At 38.7% G+C, this 22,908-nt stretch overlaps 1 protein-coding gene and 1 non-coding gene across 2 annotated transcripts in view; one reads left to right on the forward strand and one right to left on the reverse strand.

Moving 5' to 3' along the window:
* Positions 1 to 22,908, forward strand: part of KDM7A (lysine demethylase 7A) — a 90,890-nt gene that overhangs the window by 63,017 nt on the left and 4,965 nt on the right. Inside the window, 9 exon segments of the mRNA XM_003896677.4 lie at positions 2,324 to 2,415; positions 4,969 to 5,058; positions 14,023 to 14,232; positions 15,828 to 15,952; positions 16,821 to 16,975; positions 18,218 to 18,315; positions 18,804 to 18,952; positions 19,085 to 19,293; positions 21,688 to 21,770. Coding sequence (XP_003896726.2) covers positions 2,324 to 2,415; positions 4,969 to 5,058; positions 14,023 to 14,232; positions 15,828 to 15,952; positions 16,821 to 16,975; positions 18,218 to 18,315; positions 18,804 to 18,952; positions 19,085 to 19,293; positions 21,688 to 21,770 — 1,211 coding nt within the window.
* LOC116274831 lies at positions 3,676 to 3,835 on the reverse strand. The gene has a single exon (XR_004183596.1). It is a non-coding gene; the product is annotated as a U1 spliceosomal RNA (small nuclear RNA).

Genomic DNA, 22,908 nt, shown 5'->3' on the forward strand with positions numbered 1-22,908 from the left:
GTTGTAGGCTTTTTGTTGATAACCTTTATCAAATGCTTGTCTATTCTAAGCTAGCTAAGAGGTTGTTTTTTTCCTTTCTTTTAAAAAATGATCAGTAGTAGTTTAATTTTTATCAAAAGCTTTGCCTGCGTATATGAAAAGCTCCATGATTTTTCTTCTTTAACCTTTTAATTTAGTGGTTATATTAATTTATTTTCTATTATTAACTCAACCTATAATTTTTATATACCATTAGGTTAGTATATTGTTTGTATTCTATCTATAGGCTTATATTTTATATATTCTATATGTAACTATGTATTACATATGGGTGTGTGCGTGTGTGCATTTGTTTGATTTTGGCATATGAGTGAAATTGGCTTGTGCTTTGTTTTCTCAGACTGTCCTTGTTAGATTTTGGTATAAAAGTTATCCTAGCCGGCCGGGCGCGGTGGCTCAGGCCTGTAATCCCAGCACTTTGGGAGGCCGAGACGGGCGGATCACGAGGTCAGGAGATCGAGACCATCCTGGCAAACACGGTGAAACCCCATCTCTACTAAAAATACAAAAAATTAGCCGGGCGAGGTGGCAGGCGCCTGTAATCCCAGCTACTCCGGAGGCTGAGGCAGGAGAATGGCGTAAACCTGGGAGGCGGAGCTTGCAGTGAGCCGAGATCCCGCCACTGCACTCCAGCCTGGGCGACAGAGTGAGACTCCATCTCAAAAAAAAAAAAAAAAAAAGTTATGCTAGCCTTAGACAAAATGTTGGGATTGTTCCTTCTGTTTCTGATCTCTGGAGAAGTTTGTGTACAATTGGAAAGATTTCTTTTTTGAATGACTAATAGAACTCACTGATGATCTGGGTCTATAGTTTTCTTTGTGGGAAGATTTTTGACTGCTGAGTCAATATCTTTAGTGATTAAATGACCATAGAGGTTTACCAGATAATTATTGAGTTCATTTGTATAAATTATTTTCTTAAAATGTATCTAGAAATTACATCTAAAATTTGACATTTGTTGGCATAAAGTTCTTCATGTTATCCTCTTACCTACTGAATATCTGTGGCATTTGTAATGACATTGTTTCTATTCTCCATACTGGATATTCGTGCCTGTTTTCTCTTTATATTAATTTTGTTGGTTTTTTTAAAGAACTTGTTTGAGGCTCTGTTTGCTGTTTTGTTAATTTTTGCTTATGATTTTTATCCTTTTTTTTTGGTATTAAAACTTTTTTGTGGGTCTTCAGTTCATTAATTTTCAGCCTTCTAACATAAATATTTAAAGCTGTACATTTCCCTGTATGTATAGTATACAACACATTTTGATATGTTTTCGTTATTTAACCAACATATTGTCTGATTTCCAGTGTTTTTCTTTGATCCAAATGTTGGTCTATTTTTTACTATCTGCATTTCTTAATTTCTAAACATAGAGGCTTTCTTTAGCTTACCTGCATTATGAACATATATATGGTTTAGATCTTGGACTTTGATGAGACTTGTTTATGGTCCTGGAATATGGTTGAATTTTGTAAGTGTTCTGTGTGTGTTTGAAAAGAATGTGTATTCTGCAGTTGCTGGGTACGATATTCTATTTATGGCCATTGAATCAACTTTATATTGTTCAAATTGAATATATGCCTACTGATTTTTTGGTTTTTGTTCACTTTATCTCTTACCAAGAGAAATATTTGAAAATCTTCCGCTGTGATTGTGGAGTTATTTCTCCATGTAGTTCTGTCTAGTTATTGTTTTCTATATTTTCATATTGTGTTATTTAGTACAAATTCTAAGTGGTTACATATGTCTTTCTGGTGAATTGAATCCTTGGTCATTATGAAATAACCCTTTATTAATGACAGTTACACCCCCTTTCTTTTGGACTCTTGGTATCTTTTCCCCATCCTTTTATTTGAAACCTTTCTATATTTTTAAATATGGTATGTATGCATATTTAGCTTGTTTAAAAATCTGGCCAGATACAGCGGCTCACACCTATAATCCCAGCACTTTGGAAGGCCAGGGCTCAAGGACTGCTTGAAGCCAGGAGTTTGAGACCAGCCTGAGCAAAATACTGAGACCCCATCTCTACACAAAACAATTAAATCCAGTGAAATGGTCTTTCTTTTAACTGCAGTATTTAGTAAATTACACTTAATGTAATTCTGTTTCTTTTTCTTTCTTGTCTTTTTGGATTGATCGTTTCATATTTCACTTTTTTATCTTTTTATTAATTTGGAAGTTGGATAGTTTTATATTTGGTGGTTACTCAAAATCTGAAGTTAATCCTTTTAACTTGAGAACATTTTAACTTTTTTTTTTCACCCCATTTCCGTTCCTACAGAACTGAGAGAAGATGGTTTCCAGCCTCAAGCTTACCTAGTACAGGGAGTGAAAGCACTGCATACTGCTTTAAAATTATGGATGAAAAAAGAAGTAAGTTGTTTCGACAGTGAAATCACTGTGTTTTATGTTGCAAGATTAGGAAAACAGAGTCCTTGTGCTATTTTGACAGCACATGTGAATGCCAGTAGTAGAGGGAATAGAAATCATGCTTTATATACAACCTCCATTTTATTATTCAGTATATACAAATGTACTGGTTTCTGTTATGAGAATAAAGTATTTAGATATTTCTTTAATCTTTGATCTGGAAAAGAAAGTAATTAAAGTATATTTAGGAAATTGACTAAGAAATGAACATATAGATATGGAATAATAATAACATTGAGCTCTTATAGTTGTGCTGTAGTGTGCTGAGAGCACTGTGCTTTGTCTTTATAAACATAATCTCATTTAATCCTCAAAGCCAACTGTGTGAGGTCTAGGTGCTATTGGTACCACAATTCTACATATGGGAAAGCCAGGGTTCAGAGTTAAGTAACTTGCCCAAGAGAACTGGTGAAGTTAGGACTTAAAACTTAGATCTCTGGGACTGCAAAGCCTATGCTCTTTACCACTCTGCTAGATTTATGTAGAAGTGAAGGAAAGAAGAGTCCAAATTTCAAGCATGAGCTTTCCATTTTCATGAAAATATGAGCTAGTTGTTTGCATTTGAATCCCACCACCTCCAGATCTTCATTTAGAATTAGTGTTTCCTTCCCTTATGCATCCATGCTGTATTTCTTGTGCCTATGGGCTTAAAACAAATGTTTATAAAGTAATATATTCATGTTTCTTTCAACTGGGTCTGTGAGCTCTTGAACAGAGACTGTCTTTGTCATCTTTATTATAACTCCGTGGAACTTTGCACATAATACGATACATGCATATGTGAGCTGATGAAAATACATGTCTATATTTTCTTTTTTTTTTTTTAACAGAGTCTCAATCTGTTGCCCAGGCTGGAGTGCAGTGGTGCTATCTCGGCTCACTGCAACCTCCGCCTCCTGGGTTCGAGTGATTCTCCTGCCTCAGCCTCCTAAGTAGTTGGGACTACAGGTGCGCGCCACCACGCCCAGCTAATTTTTGTATTTTTTGGTAGAAATGAGGTTTCGCCATGTTGGCCAGGCTGGTCTTGAGCTCCTAACCTCAGGTGATCCGCCCACCTTGGCCTCCCAAAGTGCTGGGATTACAGTCATGAGCCACTGCCCCTGGCTGTGTCCGTATTTATTTCTTTTTTTTTTTTTTTTTTTTTTTTTTTTCCACACGAAACAGAAAGTTTAATACACAACCTATTCTTTTAACTAAAAGATTCAGGGGAAAGCGCGAACGCAGTCCCCCACTACCACAAATTATGCAGTCGAGTTTCCCACATTTGGGGAAATCGCAGGGGTCAGCACATCCGGAGTGCAATGGATAAGCCTCGCCCTGGGAAAACCACCTTCGTGATCATGGTATCTCCCTGCGTATTTATTTCTTGATTGTCCCCTTGAAATAAAAATCTTGCTCTTAAGAAATACTGGGAGACAGTAATTAATAGGTTACTGTCTCAATAATTTTATACTCCCTTTTCACTGTATTATCATTGCTTCATATCTACCAGAGCACAACACTGTGGAAGTATTCAGGAAAATAAAAATCATGTCCTCCACTGTGAAAGACCTTATTGTCTAGGTGACAAGGAAAGCCATAAGCAAATTTAAAACTGTTTAACAAGATAAAAATAAAATAAAGCATATGTTGCCAAAACGGTATAATTTGTATCCTACTGAAGGCTTTAGATGTGTGATTCTCAAATTTGTGACTTTATCACTTTATCAGAATTGCCTTTAGAGCTTTTTTTTTTTTTTTGAGACGGAGTCTCACTCTTGTGCAGGCTAGAGTGCAGTGGCACAATCTCTGCTCACTGCAGCCTTTGCTTCCTGGGTTCAAGTGATTCTCCTATCTCAGCCTCCCGAGTAGCTGGGATTCCACGCCCGGCTAATTTTTATATTTTTAGTAGAGACGGGATTTCACCATGTTGGCCAGGCTGGTCTGGAACTCCTGACCTCAGGTGATCCGCCAGCCTCAACCTCCCAAAGTGCTGGGTTTACAGGTGTGAGTCACCGTGCCCAGCCTTCCCCTTTCCTATTGATGGGATCTCTTCTATTTTGCTTTTGCCTATTAAAAGAAAAAAAAGTACAAAAATGTATTCAAATTAGACTTCCCAAGAGAAACTAGGATTCCTTTAGTGTCTGTGTTCTCCTTAAAAATCCTTATGCATTATGAATTAAATGTTAAGCTTAATTTGTTACTTTACTAATTAGTAGTAGTAGTTAGAATTACAGTAGGCTTTGAGGAGTAGAGTACAAGGTTACTACTCAATATAAAGCAAAATTAACTGTGAGACAAGTCTGTTTTTAACATAGTCTAAGAGGATTTTGTATGTTAATGAGAATCTCCTTAGAAGGCATTATACCAGCTACACAAACTCTGAAACCTGGCTTACTAGTATTTGGTGATGTCTGTAACAGTCTAGAGAATCCAAAAATTGGTTTAGTAAATTTGTTTTTACATATTAAAGTGTAAATAACTTTGGTTTTCTTATTTTTATTAATCCAAATACAGCTTGTATCTGAACATGCCTTTGAAATTCCAGACAATGTTAGACCTGGCCACCTTATTAAAGAACTTTCTAAAGTAATTCGAGCAATAGAGGTAAGAGTAGAAACTGTCATGTAAATGCTTGGTTATTAGCTGCTTTGAGAAGCAAATGGATCTATCCCCACTCTACAAGTATTTCAAAACTCTTACACACTTAGAAGAAATATAATGAGCTGAGTATTTGGAGGTTTCTCAGGTTTTCAGGCTTCTAAAGTCCCGGAGAGAAATTTGTAATATTGTATTCTCATGAAGTAATAAGGAAACAGTTACCAGGTTACTTTAGGATACTTAAAAAAAAAAATACGGAGTATAAACAGTAGAACTTTTAGATCCAATTAATTTCAGCTACCCAGAGAGGAATACATGTTTGTATCGTTAGAACAAGAGAAGAAATGTAAGGTGAGTGAGTCAAGCTAGGGAAGCTGGGATGGAGAGAGGGATGATAAGCAGTAGAGTGGGGCAAGGAGATGCTTAGGTAAATGCCCTTTAATAAAAGCTCAGAAAATCTGATTAGATATTTTAATTTATTAAGAGCTATTCTTGGTGTTTAAGAAAGGGTGTTTTAAAGTAATTCTTCAAGAAGGTTATTCTGTTAGTGTCTAGCTTAAATTGAGAGGAAATTAGGTGGAGGAATGGAGGCCAGCTGATGATTTAACAGCTTATATTAGGGCTGTGTTTGGAGAATGAAAAGAGGTATACATTTACAAAATATTAAAATGCTTGGTTTAATATCAATGGATAGAATATGTAATTCTCAGTGTGTTCAGATACAGGAGAAAAATATGTTCTGTTTTTAAAGTGTTATAGTAATCACATTTAAATTGATTTAGTATCAAAAGTCATATATCTGATCTTAAATATATATGTAAGTTTATACATATATAAATATCATGCATGATAACCAAAATGAAGAATAAACTTACAATGAAAGGTGTGATTCTATATAAAAAAACTATAAATCTTTACTTATAGAAGTAAAACAATAGTTAAATAAATGGGACTGTCATCTCTGAAAATGTCAATCAACTCTAAATTAGTATTACAAATTTAAAGTGGTAGAATACACTTGGAAGAATAATTAGACTGTCCCAGAGAGCAGCCAGTCCAGGATGGATCAGGGGAATGAAAGGATCCATCTTTGTTATGACCTGAAATTCAAGTTTAGCTGGGTGTCTTATACTTTATCTGGCAATCCTATCCAGGAAGGATGTCTCCAGAGAAAAATATAAAATTATTAGATCACCAAATGTGTTTGAATGTTTGTATTCTTCTAGTGGATAATTTGGGAATCAATTAGTGATTGAATAAGGGAATGTAATGACAATATGTTATGTGTCACAGAGTTAATAATTTTTACTGAGTCCAATTTACTGAATATTGAAGGAAAGGGAGGTATGTGCATGTTTAAGAGAGATGTGTAAGGATTAAGACTTCATCTTGCATGATAGGAATTCAGTAATATCTGAAGCTGAAAACAGTATAAACATGTCATTTTATAATTTGGAGGCAAATAACTGGAGGGAAAACCATTTAGAAGAGTTGGAAGTCCTGGCTATATACCTAGAAGAATTGATAGCAGTGACTCAAACAGGTATTTGTGCATCAATGTTGATAGCAGCATTATCCGCAGTAGCCAGAAGGTAGACCAAGCAACCCAGGTGTCCATCAGCAGGTGAATAGATAAAGTGTGGTACATACTCACAGTGGAATACTACTCAGCCTTATAAAAGAAGGAAATGCTGACTGGGAGGGTTCCAAGATGGCCAAATGGGAACAGCTCCAGTGTACAGTTCCCAGCATGAGTGACGCAGAAGATGGGTGATTTCTGCATTTCCAACGGAGGTACTGGGTTCCTCTTACTGGGGCTTGTTGGACAGTGGGTGCAGCCCACGGAGCGTGAACTGAAGCAGGGCAGGGGATCGCCTCACCTGGAAAGTGCAAGAGGTTGGGGAATTCCCTTTCCTAGCTAAAGGAAGCCATGACAGATGGTACCTGGAAAATCAGGACACTCCCACCCTAATACTGCGCTTTTCCAATGGTCTTAGCAAACAGCACATGAGGACATTATATCCTGCACCTGGCTCGGAGGGTCCCATGCTCACGGAGTCTTGCTCACTGCTAGCACAGCAGTCTGAGATTGAACTGCAGGGCGGCAACGAGGCTAGGGGAGGGGCGTCTGCCATTGCTGAGACTCAGTAGGTAAACAGAGCTGCCGGGAAGCTCAAACTGGGTGGAGCCCACCACAGCTCATGGAGGCCTGCCTGCCTCTGTAGACTCCACCTCTGGGGGCAGGGGATAGCTGAACAAAAGGAGCAGAAACTTCTGCAGACTTAAACGTCCCTGTCCAACAGCTTTGAAGAGAGTAGTGGTTCTCCCAGCATGGAGTTTGAGATCTGAGAATGGACAGACTGCCTCCTCAAGTGGGTCCCTGACCCCGGAGTAGCCTAACTGGGAGACACCTCCCAGTAGGGGGCGACTGACACCTCATACAGCTGGGTGCCTCTCTGAGATGAAGCTTCCAGAGGAAGGATCAGGCAGCAACATTTGCTGTTCTGCAATATTTGCTGTTCTGCAGCCTTCGTTTGTGATACCCAGGCAAACAGGGTCTGGAGTGGACATCCAGCAAACTCCAACAGACCTGCACCTGAGGGTCCTGACTGTTAGAAGGAAAACTAACAAACATGAAGGACATCCACACCAAAACCCCATCTCTAGGTCACCATCATGAAAGATCAAGGGTAGATAAAACCACAAAGATGGGGAGAAAACAGAGCAGAAAAGCTGAAAATTCCAAAAATCAGAGCACCTCTTCACCTCCAAAGGAATGCAGCTCCTTGCTAGCAATGGAACAAAGCTGGACGAAGAATGACTTTTGACGAGTTGACAGAAGTAGGCCTCAGAAGATCGGTAATAACAAACTTCTCCAAGTTAAAGGAGGATGTTCGAACCCATCACAAAGATGCTAAAAATCTTGAAAAAAGATTAGATGAATGGCTAACTAGAATAACCAGCATAGAGAAGATGTTAAATGACCTGATGGAGCTGAAAACCATGGCCCGACAGCTGTGTGATGCATGCACAAGTTTCAGGAGCCGAATCGATCAACTGGAAGACAGGGTATCAGTGATTGAAGATCAGATGAATGAAATGAAGTGAGAAGAGAAGTTTAGAGAAAAAAGAGTAAAAAGGAACGAACAAAGCCTCCAAGAAATGTGGGACTATGTGAAAAGAGCAAATCTACGTCTGATTGGGGTACCTGAAAGTGAAGGGGAGAATGGAACCAAGTTGGAAAACGCTCTTCAGGATATTATCCAGGAGAAGTTCCCCAACCTAGAAAGGCAGGCCAACATTCAAATTCAGGAAATACAGAGAACACCACAGAGATACTCCTTGAGAAGAGCAATTCCAAGACCCATAATTGTCAGATTCTCCAAAGTTGAAATGAAGGAAAAAATGTTAAGGGCAGCCAGAGAGAAAGGTCAGGTTACCCACAAAGGGAAGCCCATCAGACTAACAGCGGTTCTCTTGGCAGAAACTCTCCAAGCCAGAAGAGAGTGGGGGCCAATATTCAACATTCTTAAAGAAAAGGATTTTCAACCCAGAATTTCATATCCAGCCAAACTAGACTTTATAAGTGAAGGAAAAATAAAATCCTTTACAGACAAACAAATGCTGAGAGATTTTGTCACCACCAGGCTTGCCTTACAAGAGCTCCTGAGGGAAGCACTAAACATGGAAAGGAACAACCGGTACCAGCCACTGCAAAAACATGCCAAATTGTAAAGACCATCGATGCTGGGAAGAAACTGCACCAACTGACAAGCAAAATAACCAGCTGATATCATAATGACCGGACCAAATTCACACATAACAATATTAACCTTAAATGTAAATGGGCTAAATGTTCCAATTAAAAGACACAGACTGGCAAATTGGATAAAGAGTCAAGACCTATCAGTGTGCTGTATTCAGGAGACCCATCTCACATGCAGAGACACACATAGGCTCAAAATAAAGGGATGGAGGAAGATCTGTCAAGCAAATGGAAAACAAAAGCAGGGGTTGCAATCCTAGTCTCTGATAAAACAGACTTTGAACCAACAAAGATCAAAAGAGACAAAGAAGGCCATTACATAATGGTAAAGGGATAAATTCAACAAGAAGAACTAAGTATCCTAAATATATATGCACCCAGTACAGGAGCACCCAGATTCATAAAGCAAGTCCTTAGAGACCTACAAAAAGACTTCAACTCCCACACAATAATAATGGGAGACTTTAACACGCCACTGTCAACATTAGACAGATCAACGAGACAGAAAGTTAAAAAAGATATCCAGGACTTGAACTCAGCTCTGCACCAAGCAGACCTAATAGACATCTACAGAACTCTCCACCCCAAATCAACAGAATATACGTTCTTCTTAGCACCACATCACACTTACTCCAAAGTTGACCATATAGTTGGAAGTAAAGCACTCCTCGGCAAATGTAAAAGAACAGAAGCTATAACAAACTGTCAGACCACAATGCAATGAGATTAGAACTCAGGATTAAGAAACACACTCAAAACTGCACAACTACATGGAAACTGAACAACCTGCTCCTGAATGACTACTGGGTACATAATGAAATGAAGGCAGAAATAAAGATGTTCTTTGAAACCAATGAGAACGAAGACACAACATACCAGAATCTCTGGGACACATTTAAAGCAGTGTGTAGAGAGAAATTTATAGCACTAAATGGTCACAAGAGAAAGCAGGAAAGATCTAAAATTGATACCCTAACATCACAATTAAAAGAACTAGAGAAGCAAGAGCAAACAAATTCAAAAGCTAGCAGAAGGCAAGAAATAACTTAAGATCAGAGCAGAACTGAAGGAGATAGAGACACAAAAAAACCCTTCAAAGAATCAATGAATCCAGGAACTGGTTGTTTGAAAAGATCAACAAAATTGATAGACCGCTAGCAAGACTAATAAAGAAGAAAAGCGGAGAGGCAATAAAAAATGATAAAAGGGATATCACCACCAATCCCACGGAAATACAAACTACCATCATAGAATACTATAAACACCTCTACACAAATAAACTAGAAAATCTAGAAGAAATGGATACATTCCTGGACACATACACCCTCCCAAGACTAAACCAGGAAGAAATTGAATCCCTGAATAGACGAATAACAGGCTCTGAAATTGAGGCAATAATTAATAACCTACCAACCAAAAAAAGTCCAGGACCAGACAGATTCACAGCCGAATTCTACCAGAGGTACAAAGAGGAGCTGGTACCATTCCTTCTGAAAATATTCCAATCAATAGAAAAAGAGGGAATCCTCCCTAACTAATTTTATGAGGCCAGTATTATCCTGATACCAAAGCCTGGCAGAGACACACACAAAAAAATTTTAGACCAATATCCCTGATGAACATGGATGCAAAAATCCTCAATAAAATACTGGCAAACCAAATCCAGCAGCACATCAAAAAGCTTATCCAACATGATCAAGTTGGCTTCCTCCCTGGGATGCAAGGCTGTTCAACATAAGCAAATCAGTAAATGTAATCCATCATATAAACAGAACCAAAGACAAAAACCACATGATTATCTCAATAGATGCAGAAAAGGCCTTTCACAAAATTCAACAGCCCTTCATGCTAAAAACTCTCAGTAAATTCGGTATTGATGGAACGTATCTCAAAATAATAAGAGCTATTTATGACTGACCCACAGCCAATATCGTACTGAATGTGCAAAAACTGGAAGCATTCCCTTTGAAAACTGGCACAAGACAGGGATGCCCTCTCTCACCACTCCTATTCAACATAGTATTGGAAGTTCTGGTCAGGGCAATCAGGCAGGAGAAAGAAAGAAAGGGTATTCAGTTAGGAAAAGAGGAAGTCAAATTGTCCCTTTTTGCAGATGACATGATTTAGAAAACCCCGTGGTCTCAGCCCAAAATCTCCTTAAGCTGATAAGCAACTTCAGCAAAGTCTCAGGATACAAAATCAATGTGCAAAAATCACAAGCATTCCTATACACCAATAACAGACAAACGGAGAGCCAAATCATGAGTGAACTCCCATTCACAGTTGCTTCAAATAGAATAAAGTACCTAGGAATCCAACTTACAAGGGATGTGAAGGACCTCTTCAAGGAGAACTACAAACCACTGCTCAACGAAATAAAAGACAACACAAACAAATGGAAGAATATTCCATGCTCATGGATAGAAAGAATCAATATCATGAAAATGTCCATACTGCCCAAGGTAATTTATAGATTCAGTGCCATCTCTTCAAGCTACCATGACTTTCTTCGCAGAATTGGAAAAAAGTACTTTAAAGTTGATATGGAACCAAAAAAGAACCCACATTGCCAAGACATTCCTAAGACAAAAGAACAAAGCTGGAGACATCATGCTACTTGACTTCAAACTATACTACAAGGCTACAGTAACCAAAACAGCATGGTACTTTTTTTTTTTTTTTTTTTTTTTTTTTTACCAAAACAGAGATGTAGACTAATGGAACAGAACAGAGCCCTCAGAATTAATACCACACATCTACAACCATCTGATCTTTGACAAACCTGACAGAAACAAGAAATGGGGAAAAGATTCCCTATTTAATAAATGGTGCTCGGGAAAATCGGCTCATATGTAGAAAGCTGAAACTGGATCTCTTCCTTACACCTTATGTGAAATTTAATTCAAAATGGATTAAAGACTTAAATGTTAGACCTAAAACCATAAAAACCCTAGAAGAAAACCTAGGCAGTTACATTCAGGCATAGGCATGGGCTAGGACTTCATGACTAAAACACCATAAGCAATGGCAACAAAAGCCAGAATTGACAAATGGAATCTAATTAAACTAAAGAGCTTCTGCAGAGCAAAAGAAACTACCATCAGAGGGAACAGGCAACCTACAAAATGGGAGAAAAATTTTGTAATCTACCCATCTGACAAAGGGCTAATATCCAGAATCTACAAAGAACTTAAACAAATTGACGAGAAAAAAATCAACCCCTTCAAAAAGTGGGCAAAGGATATGAACAGACACTTCTCAAAAGAAGACATTTATGCAGCAAACAGACACATGAAAAAATGCTCATCATCACTGGCCATCAGAGAAGTGCAAATCAAAACCACAATGAGATACCATCTCACACCAGTTGGACTGGCGATCATTTAAAAAGTAAGGAAACAGCAGGTGCTGGAGAGGATGTGGAGAAATAGGAACACTTTTACACTGTTGGTGGAACTGTAAACTAGTTCAACCATTGTGGAAGACGGTGTGGCGATTCCTCAAGGATCTAGAACTAGAAATACCATTTGACCCAGCCATCCCATTACTGGATATATACCTAAAGGATTATAAATCATGCTGCTATAAAGAAACATGCACAAGTATGTTTATTGTGGCACTATTCACAATAGCAAAGACTTGGAACCCACCCAAATGTCCATCAATGATAGACTGGATTAAGAAAATGTGGCACATACACACTATGAAATCCTATGCAGCCATAAGAAAGGATGAGTTCATGTCCTTTGTAGGGACATGGATGAAGCTGGAAACCATCATTCTGAGCAAACTGTCGCAAGGACAGAAAACCAAATACCGCATGTTCTCACTCATAGGTGGGAATTGAACAATGGGAACACTTGGACACAGGGTAGAGAACATCACACACTGGGACCTGTCGTGGGGTGGGGGTAAAGGGGAGGGATAGCTTTAGGAGATATACCTAATGTAAATGACGAGTTAATGGGTGCAGCACACCAACATGGCACGTGTATACATATGTAACAAACCTGCATGTCGTGCACATGTACCCTAGAACTTAAAGTATAATAAAAATTAAAATGAAGGAAATGCTGACACATGCTACAGCGTGGATGAACCTTGAAGATATTTTGCTAAGTGAAGTAAGCCAGTCACCAAAAGACAAATCTTATAAAATTCCACTTATATGAGGTTCCTAGAGGTGTCAAATTCATAGAGAACGCAAGTAGAATCATAGTTGCTAGGGGTTGGCGGGAAGGGAGAATGGGAAATTATTGTGTACTGGGTACAGTTTCAGTTTGTGCAGATGAGAATGTTCTGGAGATGGATGGCAGTGATGGTTGCACAACACTGTGACTCTACTTAATGCCACTAAACTGTACACTTAAAAATTGTTAAAATGGCAGATTTTATGTTTATGTTACCACAGTAAAAAATTTTGCAAGTGGTTGCCTCTGGAGAATGAGAGGGATGGGGAAGAGGAGACTGCTATTTTTCATGATATGCTTATAGAATAATTTTTAAAACTACATAGATGTATCATTTTGTTTTAAAAAGTAATTAATTTATTCAAATATGTACGTGAAAAGAATGTTCGTTGTCGGAAAGAACAGCAGCCTAAATGGCTACCAGTAAGTATTAGGTCAGAAAATTAAGCTATATCCATACAGTAGAATGCAACACAGCCTTTAATAAGATATTGAAAATCAAGGCCCACTGCAGTGGCTAATTTAACACCTGTAATCCCAGCACTTTGGGAAGCTGAGGCAGGTGGATCCCCTGAGCTCAGGAGTTCAAGACCAGCCTGGGCAACATGGCAAATCCCTGTCTCTAAAACATTAGCCTGGTGCAGTGGCGTGCGCCTGTAGTCCCAGCTACTTGGGAGGCTAAGGTAGGAGGATTGCTTGAGCCCAGGAGGCAGAGATTGCAGTGAGACAAGATTGCACCACTGCACTTCACACACTGCAGCCTGGGTGACAAGAGCGAGACCCTGACTCAAAAAAAAAAAAAAAATCAAATGTGTTCACGTATATTATGTTGGGGAGAGAAGGGATATAAAGGTCTCAGCAAAGCTTTTTGAATCTCAGGGTTTAGTCTTTTTTGTGTTTATATGGTTAAACTGAATGGTTTTTGTTTTCTAAAATATTTTTATGGATGACTAGTTAGTCATGTATGTATGTAGTAGCCTTCTCATAAAAATACTCTGATTTTAATTCTTAAAGGAGGAAAACGGCAAACCAGTTAAATCTCAGGGAATTCCTACTGTGTGTCCAGTTTCACGATCCTCAAATGAAGCAACTTCCCCATACCATTCCCGAAGAAAGATGAGGAAACTTCGAGATCATAATGTCCGAACTCCTTCTAACCTAGACATCCTAGAGCTCCACACAAGGGAGGTCCTCAAAAGATTAGAGATGTGTCCATGGGAAGAGGCAAGTATTATGTTTCATGACAACAAAAAGAAACTTGGCTGTTCCTTAAAGTCTTTAAAGGCTTAATAAGAGAATAGTCTGACTGTTGTTGATATCTAATCTTGGCTGCAGCATTGTAGAGATCAACCAGTAGTTATGCCTGTGACAGGGAGCGGTGCTAAATCTTTCTAGGTTTTAGTGTAGAATTTTAATGAATAGACCTCATTCGATTGCTGATACGTTTATTGAGTCTTTAGCAAGTACCACTTCCTCTTCTAGGCTCTGGAGAACATTGTGAGCAAAACTTAAGTCCCTGCCCCTCATGAAGCTTCCATCCTAGTTCAAGCTGGAAGGATGGGGAGACAGAGACATATACTAAAATAATATAATTTCAGATGATAAGTGTTACTTTAAAAACCCAAAACAATAGAACAACAGAATGAAGAGGGATGAGGTAAAGCTGGCTGCTTTAGCTAAGGTGGTCAGAGAGTCTCTCAGGTTTGAACTGACAGCTGAATAACAAATAGGAAGAAGTCAAATGGTTACTCGGTGGTTGGAGGAATCACATTACAGGCAGAGGAAGAGCAAATGCTGAAAGCTTCTGCTTGAGCCAGCAGTCAGCCTGGAGGACTGTTAGACTGGGAGACTGTCAGACGAAACTCTTAAACTTTGTGAAGTACTGGTCTACTGGACAAAGGGGAAAGTGGAAGGCAGTAATGAGATCAGTGTAGCGCCTTTGCAGAACATGGTAGTGACTTTCTAGTGAGCTCTGCATCATCCATACTTTTACATCCCAAGTAGGGGATAAGCAACCATTTTAAATGAGTAAGATCGAAGAACCAGGTGCTGTGGTGTGGGCCTGTAGTCCCAGCTACTTAGGAGACTAAGTCAGGAGGATCATTTAAGCCCAGGAGTTTAAGGCCAACGTAGCTAGATCCTGGCTTTTAAAAAAAAAACACAAAAAACCCATATATATAAAACTTTCTTAAATATTTTAAATTGTATGTAATTATATTGTTTTAAGATTATGTTGTTCTAAACTGTAATCATCAGAGAAGATTAAGCTTATTATGAAAGGTTCTATTTATTATTAAGGGAAAAATCACTATGAAAAGGAAGTCTTTTTTCTACATTAAAAACCAGCTACTACCTTTATGTCGCATGGTGACCCTTGTTCGTAGTGGTAGCAGCGTGGTGACCTGTAAGTTGCTGACTCGGTATTAGATGAAGGATGGGTGAATGGAAAGGCCCAGTAGCTAGCACTTTAGCAGGAAGAAGCAAGGGGAAGAGAGCTAAAATACTCTGAGGCAGCACTTCTCCAGTTTTTCAGCTTTCTATAAGAATGACATTTCTTTGAATTCACTTTATGCATATTTTATGTTTTACTTTCTAGAATGCATTTCATGGTTAATGGCCCTCCAGAAAGATGAGCCATACTCTTGCTTTGGCTTTAGGAACTCTGGAGTGCCATACTGCTGCATATCCCCAAGCCCAGGTGGCTGCCTGTATCTTTGAGATGCAGAACCATGGGGGAGGTGGTGGTATACTGTATTCCTTCAGTCAAGCAGGGCTACCTGAGGGGGGATGGTAAGTAGGTTCTGCTTTTATACCTTCAGGACATCTTGAGCTCTAAACTGAATGGAAAATTCAACAAACATCTCCAGCCATCTTCCACGGTACCTGAATGGAGAGCGAAAGATAATGATCTACGGTTACTGCTGACAAATGGAAGAATAATTAAGTATGTAAAGTAAATCAGAGTATCAAATAGATTAATTTTCATTGGGTTTCCTTTGTTCATTTAACCCAGTGATCCTCAACCCTTTTGGCACCAGGGACCGGTTTTGTGGAAGACAATTTTTTCTCAGCCAGGGAATGGTTTTGGAATTAAACTATTCTACCTCAGATCATCAGGCATTAGATTCTCATAAGGAGTGTGTAACCCTTGGACATGTGTAGTTCACAATATGGTTCACGCTCCTGTGACAATCTAATGCTGCCACTGATCTGACAGGAGACAGAGCTCAGGTGGTAATGCTCACTGGCCCACTAACTAACCTCCTGCTGTGTGGCCCAGTTCCTCACAGGCCACGGACTGGTACCAGTCTATGGCCCAGGGGTTGGGGATCCCTGTTTAATCTGTAGTGAGCTTAGTGGCTCACACCTGTAATCCCAAATTGATTTGGGAGTCTGAGGTGGGAAGATCTCTGCGACTAGGAGTTTGAAACTAGCCTGGGCAACTTAGCGAGACTCCATCTCTACAAAAAACTAAAACTAAATTAGCTGGGTGTGGTGGCCATGCCTGTAGTCCTGGCTGCTTGAGAAACTGAGGTGAGAGGATCGCTCGAGCCCAGGAGTTCAAAGTTACAGTGAGCTATGATTGCACCACTACACTGCAGCCAGGGCAACAGAGCAAGACCCTGTCTCAAAAAACAAACAAAAAACAAACCTCAGATCCCTAGTACATACTATTGCACAGTTGATTGAAATATGGGGACAGTGTCTCCATTCTCTACTCTTCGTAAATTAAGGGAGAGGGGAATAAATACTGTTTGGCTACACAGTCTTGCACTATATTCTAACTTGATTATATTTCCTTCTTGATACAGAGATGAAAGACACCCCTTTGCAGATCAGAGTCTTTATACAGCAGATAGTGAAAATGAAGAGGATAAAAGAAGGACAAAAAAGGCAAAAATGAAGATAGAAGAGCGTTCAAGAATAGAGGGAGTAGAAAATGAAGAATCTCAAAAACCACTGAACAGTATGTTTTAATGGTTATTTTAAAGATCTTTTCATTACTAATATAGTATGTAAAGTAACTTGCTAATTTTGAAGTTCTTAAGTTTATAATAGCAGAAAAGTTTTGTGTCCCTAAAACTGTCTTGAAAAATCTGAAGTATGTCTGAGTAGTTCGCCCATCAGAGAAGTGCTGAACATGAATGCCCAGTGAGGTGTAGTGGCCAGGCATGGTGTTCTCAGTGAGGGGATGTATGTGGATTAGAGATGCACTCCTCTAGTCGGTTTTTAAAGAGTCGCTTGAAAGCTCATGCATATTATAGGCCTCTACTCCCCAAAATAAAAGTTTCAAGTTTAATTTAATTTTACATATAACTTCAGGTACCATGTATATGGTTTTCAGAATTAGGAAGTATATATGATTAGCTAATCTGAAGCTGTTAGTAATCCATGTATTGTGGTTTTAATTGATTACTTGTTGACAAGAAGGTCTTTACTGGGTTATTAATTGGTTATCAGTATGGCAAAATAGTAACACTCCTTCTCCTTAAGGTCTTTCTTCTTTGAATTAAGCCTTAATTTCTCAACATATTTCAGGATCTCTGTATTCCTTTCTATTTTAAAAAGTAGTTCGAATGAATATTTTGGTACTTGACAAATAAATGTTTCAGATAACTAACATTTAATCCATGTTGAACACCCCAGTTCCTGCTAATTTGAGTAAAATTGGCACTGCTGTAGTTGGTGACTCTGCCTTTGCACACATGCCAGGTGCTAATCAACAGGAATCCATTGAACCATTGCTCTATGTCAGTGCCTCATGAAAGAGAAAGCCCAGTTTATAAGCATGTTGAATTCACTATCTACGTGAATGCTTTTTATGTTTGGGAAAGTTATCTTTTTGTTTTCTAATGATACAACTAATGCAAAAGGAGAAGTGTGAAACGCATCTAGTAGCTAATTTTAGTTTCAACATTTTTCTTCTGGAAAGAAATATAAAACAGTCAATGTATCCAAATAAGGAATATATAATTATGGAAATACCACACTTAATATTTGAGAATATACTTCAGTCTGTATCTTGGCCAATTATGGAGAAAGACCTTAAGGGGAGAAAGAAATAAAGAAAATAAAAGTGAAAAAGGAAGGTAGAGCAAGAGATTGAGAGACATCACAAGCTGGGTGGACTTTAGATATCACTTTGTCACCTTGTTCATCATAGTCAAATGACTTTCTATTTTTCTCTCATCTTTTCATTCTTTTTCAGGGTTTTTTACACGTGTGAAATCAGAACTCAGGAGTAGATCATCAGGATATTCTGATATTTCTGAGTCAGAAGACTCTGGACCCGAGTGCACTGCACTGGTACGCCTGAGACCCCGTGGCTTGTACGTTATTTGATGGAAAGATGAGCATCACGTAACTTCTCCTGGAAGGAAGGCAAATGACAGCTTTTCTCAAAGCTTGTCTCTCTGACTTATGTAGCCCAAGGTCTTCTGTGGTGGTCAGTGTACACACACGCCATCATGTGACCATTCACATTTGAGACATAGAGCTTTTGTCTGATTTTGGAAAGGGTAGAGGGAGAGACTCCTTTGCTTATACTATTCTTGTTTCATATTTCTCATGGATTATGTTTTATTTTACCTTGAAGCCTATACTGTGTATTTTTTTAAGGTAGTATGTTCAGCTAGTTAATAGAGATTATCATTTTTTTCCATGTGAAATACAGAAATAATTCCATGATAATTAAGATTCTGACTTTCCCTAGATGTATAAAATCTTTTTGGACTAATTTATACAGACTTGGTCAATTTCTTATGTAGCTTTGTTTCATGTAATTACTATCTCAGAAAAATAACTTTACCACTGAAGAGTCTGAAAGTTCAGGTGATGAAAAGAAACAAGAAATAACATCCAACTTTAAGGAGGAATCTAATGTGATGAGGAACTTCCTTCAAAAGAGCCAGAAGCCATCTAGAAGTGAAATTCCAATTAAAAGGTAGGCTCGCTGATAGTAGTAAGTCTTATTATATTGTAAGATAAATACTATGAAAATTTTTTTTAGTTTTACATTTTACCAAAAATGTCATCAGAAAAAATAGACTCCGTTTTTGTGTCATCTCCTCTTTAGGGAATGTCCTACCTCGACGAGCACAGAGGAAGAAGCTATTCAGGGCATGCTGTCTATGGCAGGGTTGCACTATTCCACTTGTTTACAAAGGCAGATACAAAGCACAGACTGCAGTGGTGAAAGAAACTCTCTCCAGGATCCCAGCAGCTGCCATAGCAGTAACCCTGAGGTTAGGCAGTTGTATCGCTATCATAAACCAGTGGAATGTGGTAAGAAACATAAAATATCCGTCTCTAAAAAGTAACATATGGTGCCCAACTTAATGGCTCAATAATCCTCATTTAGGTTAGAGATTATGAATAAGCATCTTTAGTTGGAAATGTGTTAAGAAGGTTGACCAAAAAAAAAAAAAGCACAATGCTGACATATCATGTAAGATGGAAGCAGAAGACCTCAAAATGTAAATTACTTGGGATTGACAATTGCGTTCACTAGCATCATTCTTCCATTGTTACTGCAAGCTAGTTAGTATTATTTCCCTTTTACAGACAGGTTGATCAGAGTGGAAGGAGTGTTTTGGTGCCTTAAATGGTCAACTAAGCTTGAACAATCAGCCCTTTTTCCTTTTATGAGAGGAAAAACAAGTTTTGAACTGTTTCTTTCTGATTGAGGCTATTCTTTCTCCTACTTGAAAAGAAAGTATTAGGAAAAGAGAATGGACTCAGTGGCAGTGTTAGGCATGCCACATAGTGTTTTCTTCTTTGTGCCTTTAAAGAAAATGTTTGTATCCCAAAAAGCCTGAGGACAACTGGGGAGAAAATAGTACTATATTAAAATTGAATGCCTATATAATAATTGTGTTTGATCCTACCCGAGGAGCCTGACATCCATTTCACTGAAATAATTTTTATTTATTTATTTATTTATTTTGAGACTGTCTCACTCTGTTGCCCAGGCTGGAATGCAGTGGCACAAATATGGCTCACTGTAACCTCAACCTCCAGGGCTCAAGCAATCTTCCTGTCTCAGCCTCCCAAGTAGCTGGAACTACAGATATATGTCACCACACCTGGCTAATTTTTTGATATTTTGTAGAGACAGGGTCTCAACTATGTTGCCCAGACTGGTCTCCAACTCCTGAGCTCAGGTGATCCTCCTGCCTCTGCTTTCCAAAGTGCTGAGATTACAGGTGTGAGCCACCATGCCTGGTTATTTCACTTAATTCTTAAAACAATACTTGTAGGTAAAATTACTCCCATTTTACTGGTAAAGGAAATAAGACTTAGTAAAACTAATTTAACTTAACTTGTCCGTACTTCGCATAGCTATTATTCAGTGGTATTGGAATTTGAAGCCAGGACCATCTGATCTCAAAGTCTTTGCTTATTGTATAAGAGGAAATTGAAGTTTGGAGAGAAAGTTGCCTAACGTTGTGTTGGTAATGGAATAACTCAATTTCAAATCTGGGTTTGCCTGTTTTTCTACTGCACCATTTTGTCTTCCTTTAGTCCTTTGAACACTTTCATGGAAATACTGCAAAATTCAGGCAAATACCTGCCTTTATTCTACGTGGAAAAATGTACCATTTTTAGAGAGAATTATTGCATTGGTTTTACATATACAATAGGTGGCCATAGAATTTGATTCTATATCGCTGGGCGCAGTAGTTCACGCCTGTAATCCCAGCACTTTGGGAGGCTGAGACGGGCGGATCACCTGAGGTTGGAAGTTCAAGACCAGCCTGACCAACAAGGAGAAACCCCATCTCTGCTAAACATACAAGAATTAGCTGGGCGTGGTGGCACATGCCTGTAATCCTAGCTACTTGGGAGGCTGAGGCAGGAGAACTGCTTGAACCTGGGAGGTGGAGGTTGCAGTGAGCCGAGATCATGCCATTGCACTCCAGCCTGGGCAACAAGAGCGAAACTCTGTCTCAAAAAAAAAAAAAATTTGATTATAGATCTTCCAGCATGTAGCCCAAAACCCATCATATAAAGACGGTCTTTGAGGCTGGTCTGAGTGTGGTGGTGTTTATAACTAATTGATCACAAACAATTACAGATTTATTTGTTCCTTCTCCATCTCACTGCTTCACTTGTCTAGCGAATGAATGAATAAATGAAGACAGTCTTTGAGAGAATCAAAAGAATTAGCATAATAGGTTATGAGCTGGTGACTTTTTGTTTTTGAGAGGGAAAGACATATAGTGAAGGTAAAGGTATGCAAATAAGTATCTAAAGAGTTAATGTGTTTTTAAATAAAATGTCAACATAAATTTGCTTTTTTTTTTCACCCCCAAGATGGAATCTCACTCTGTTGCCTAGGCTGGAATGCAGTGGCATGATTTCAGCTCACTGCAACCTCTACCTCCCGAGTTCAAGTGATTCTTGTGCCTCAGCCTCCCAAGTAGCTGAGATTACAGTTGTCTGCCACCACACCCAACTAAATTTTGTATTTTTAATAGAGATGGGGTTTCACCATGTTGGCCAGGCTGGTCTTGAACTCCTGACCTCAAGTGATTCACCTGCCTCGGCCTCCCAAAGTGTTGGGATTACAGGCATGAGCCACCGCACCCAGCCTGCTTTCATTTTTAAGCATTAGGCTAATTTTGTCATTTCATATCAAGTTTGTGCAAAGTTAATTAAACTAAAACTTCTCTTTAGGATACCATGTCAAGACTGAAGATCCAGACTTGAGGACTTCCTCCTGGATTAAACAGTTTGATACTTCCAGATTTAATCCTCAGGTATATTCAAAGTTTGAAACGTTAAAAGGAGATTTTAAATGGTCATTAACGTAGTTTTTGCTTTCTTTTTTAAAACTGTAACAACCAGTTATCAACTGCTAGATCTAGGCAGCCAAAAAATTACAGTTAAATGCACATTTGAACAATTGTCCATTTTGAGAGATGCCGAAATGATGACTAACATAAGGCTCATGGATAGAATGCCATCTGGAAAAAAATAATTTATTCAAGGAAGCAGTTAAACCACTGGCTGCCAACTTTGCCCTGTAGGTTATATCGGTTAGATTGAAATAGTCAAGGAAAAGAAGAATATCATATCTTTTTAATCTCTGATCTGTTTCTTGAACAGTTTTGGATACCAAATTTCTTTGAGCATTTGATGAAAGTTACAGATTATCTTTCTGGCAAAAACATCCATGATAAACACAACTTTTGCTTACATTACTCACCATTTGTGGTACTACCACCCCCTCTTGCCCCAGACCATTCATTGATTCCAGATGAAGAACCGTTGCTATAAGAGAAAAACCTGAATGTTTTAGGATCCCAGAATATTAATGCTTATGCCAAACAAAATGAGCCCAAAGTAGCAGTTTTGAAAAAACTAAAACTTTACCAGCAGCACCGAACAAGGAAAGTGATACAACCTTTTGCTGCAAACGCTGGAAAACGGCAACCAAAAAAGAAAGTTCTCATGTAGCACTGTGGGGCCCCAAACCCCTCTACCCTAAGCACACGTAAGAAAGAAAGTAAATCAGCAAAGGCAGAAATAATTGCCTCTAGTTCTCCTTTAAGTGAAGAAACATTTGTGGGTGAGAAGAGAAGGAGGGAAGAGGAGACAGGGGAACTTGAGTCGACTGTTTAAGAAGTGAAGGGGAAATCTCTTGTGAATAAAGCTTTCACATAGCACTGAAAGACCTCAGCAGAAGTGGAAAGGGCCTTCTGGGTTTTGCCATCTTCCAGAGCCCTGGGTTGACTGGAGGAATGGACTACAATCCCTGCAGGAGGAGATATCTGTGTATATAGACAGAAAAGACTCTACCGCTAAATATGGAACATCATGAATCTCTGAGTAGTGGAATTATGGGTGGTTTTTATTAATTTTTTTTTAATTTGGCTTATCTATATTTTTTAAATA

Source organism: Papio anubis, chromosome 4 (genome assembly GCF_008728515.1).
Source record: "Papio anubis isolate 15944 chromosome 4, Panubis1.0, whole genome shotgun sequence".
Lineage (NCBI taxonomy): Eukaryota > Metazoa > Chordata > Mammalia > Primates > Cercopithecidae > Papio > Papio anubis.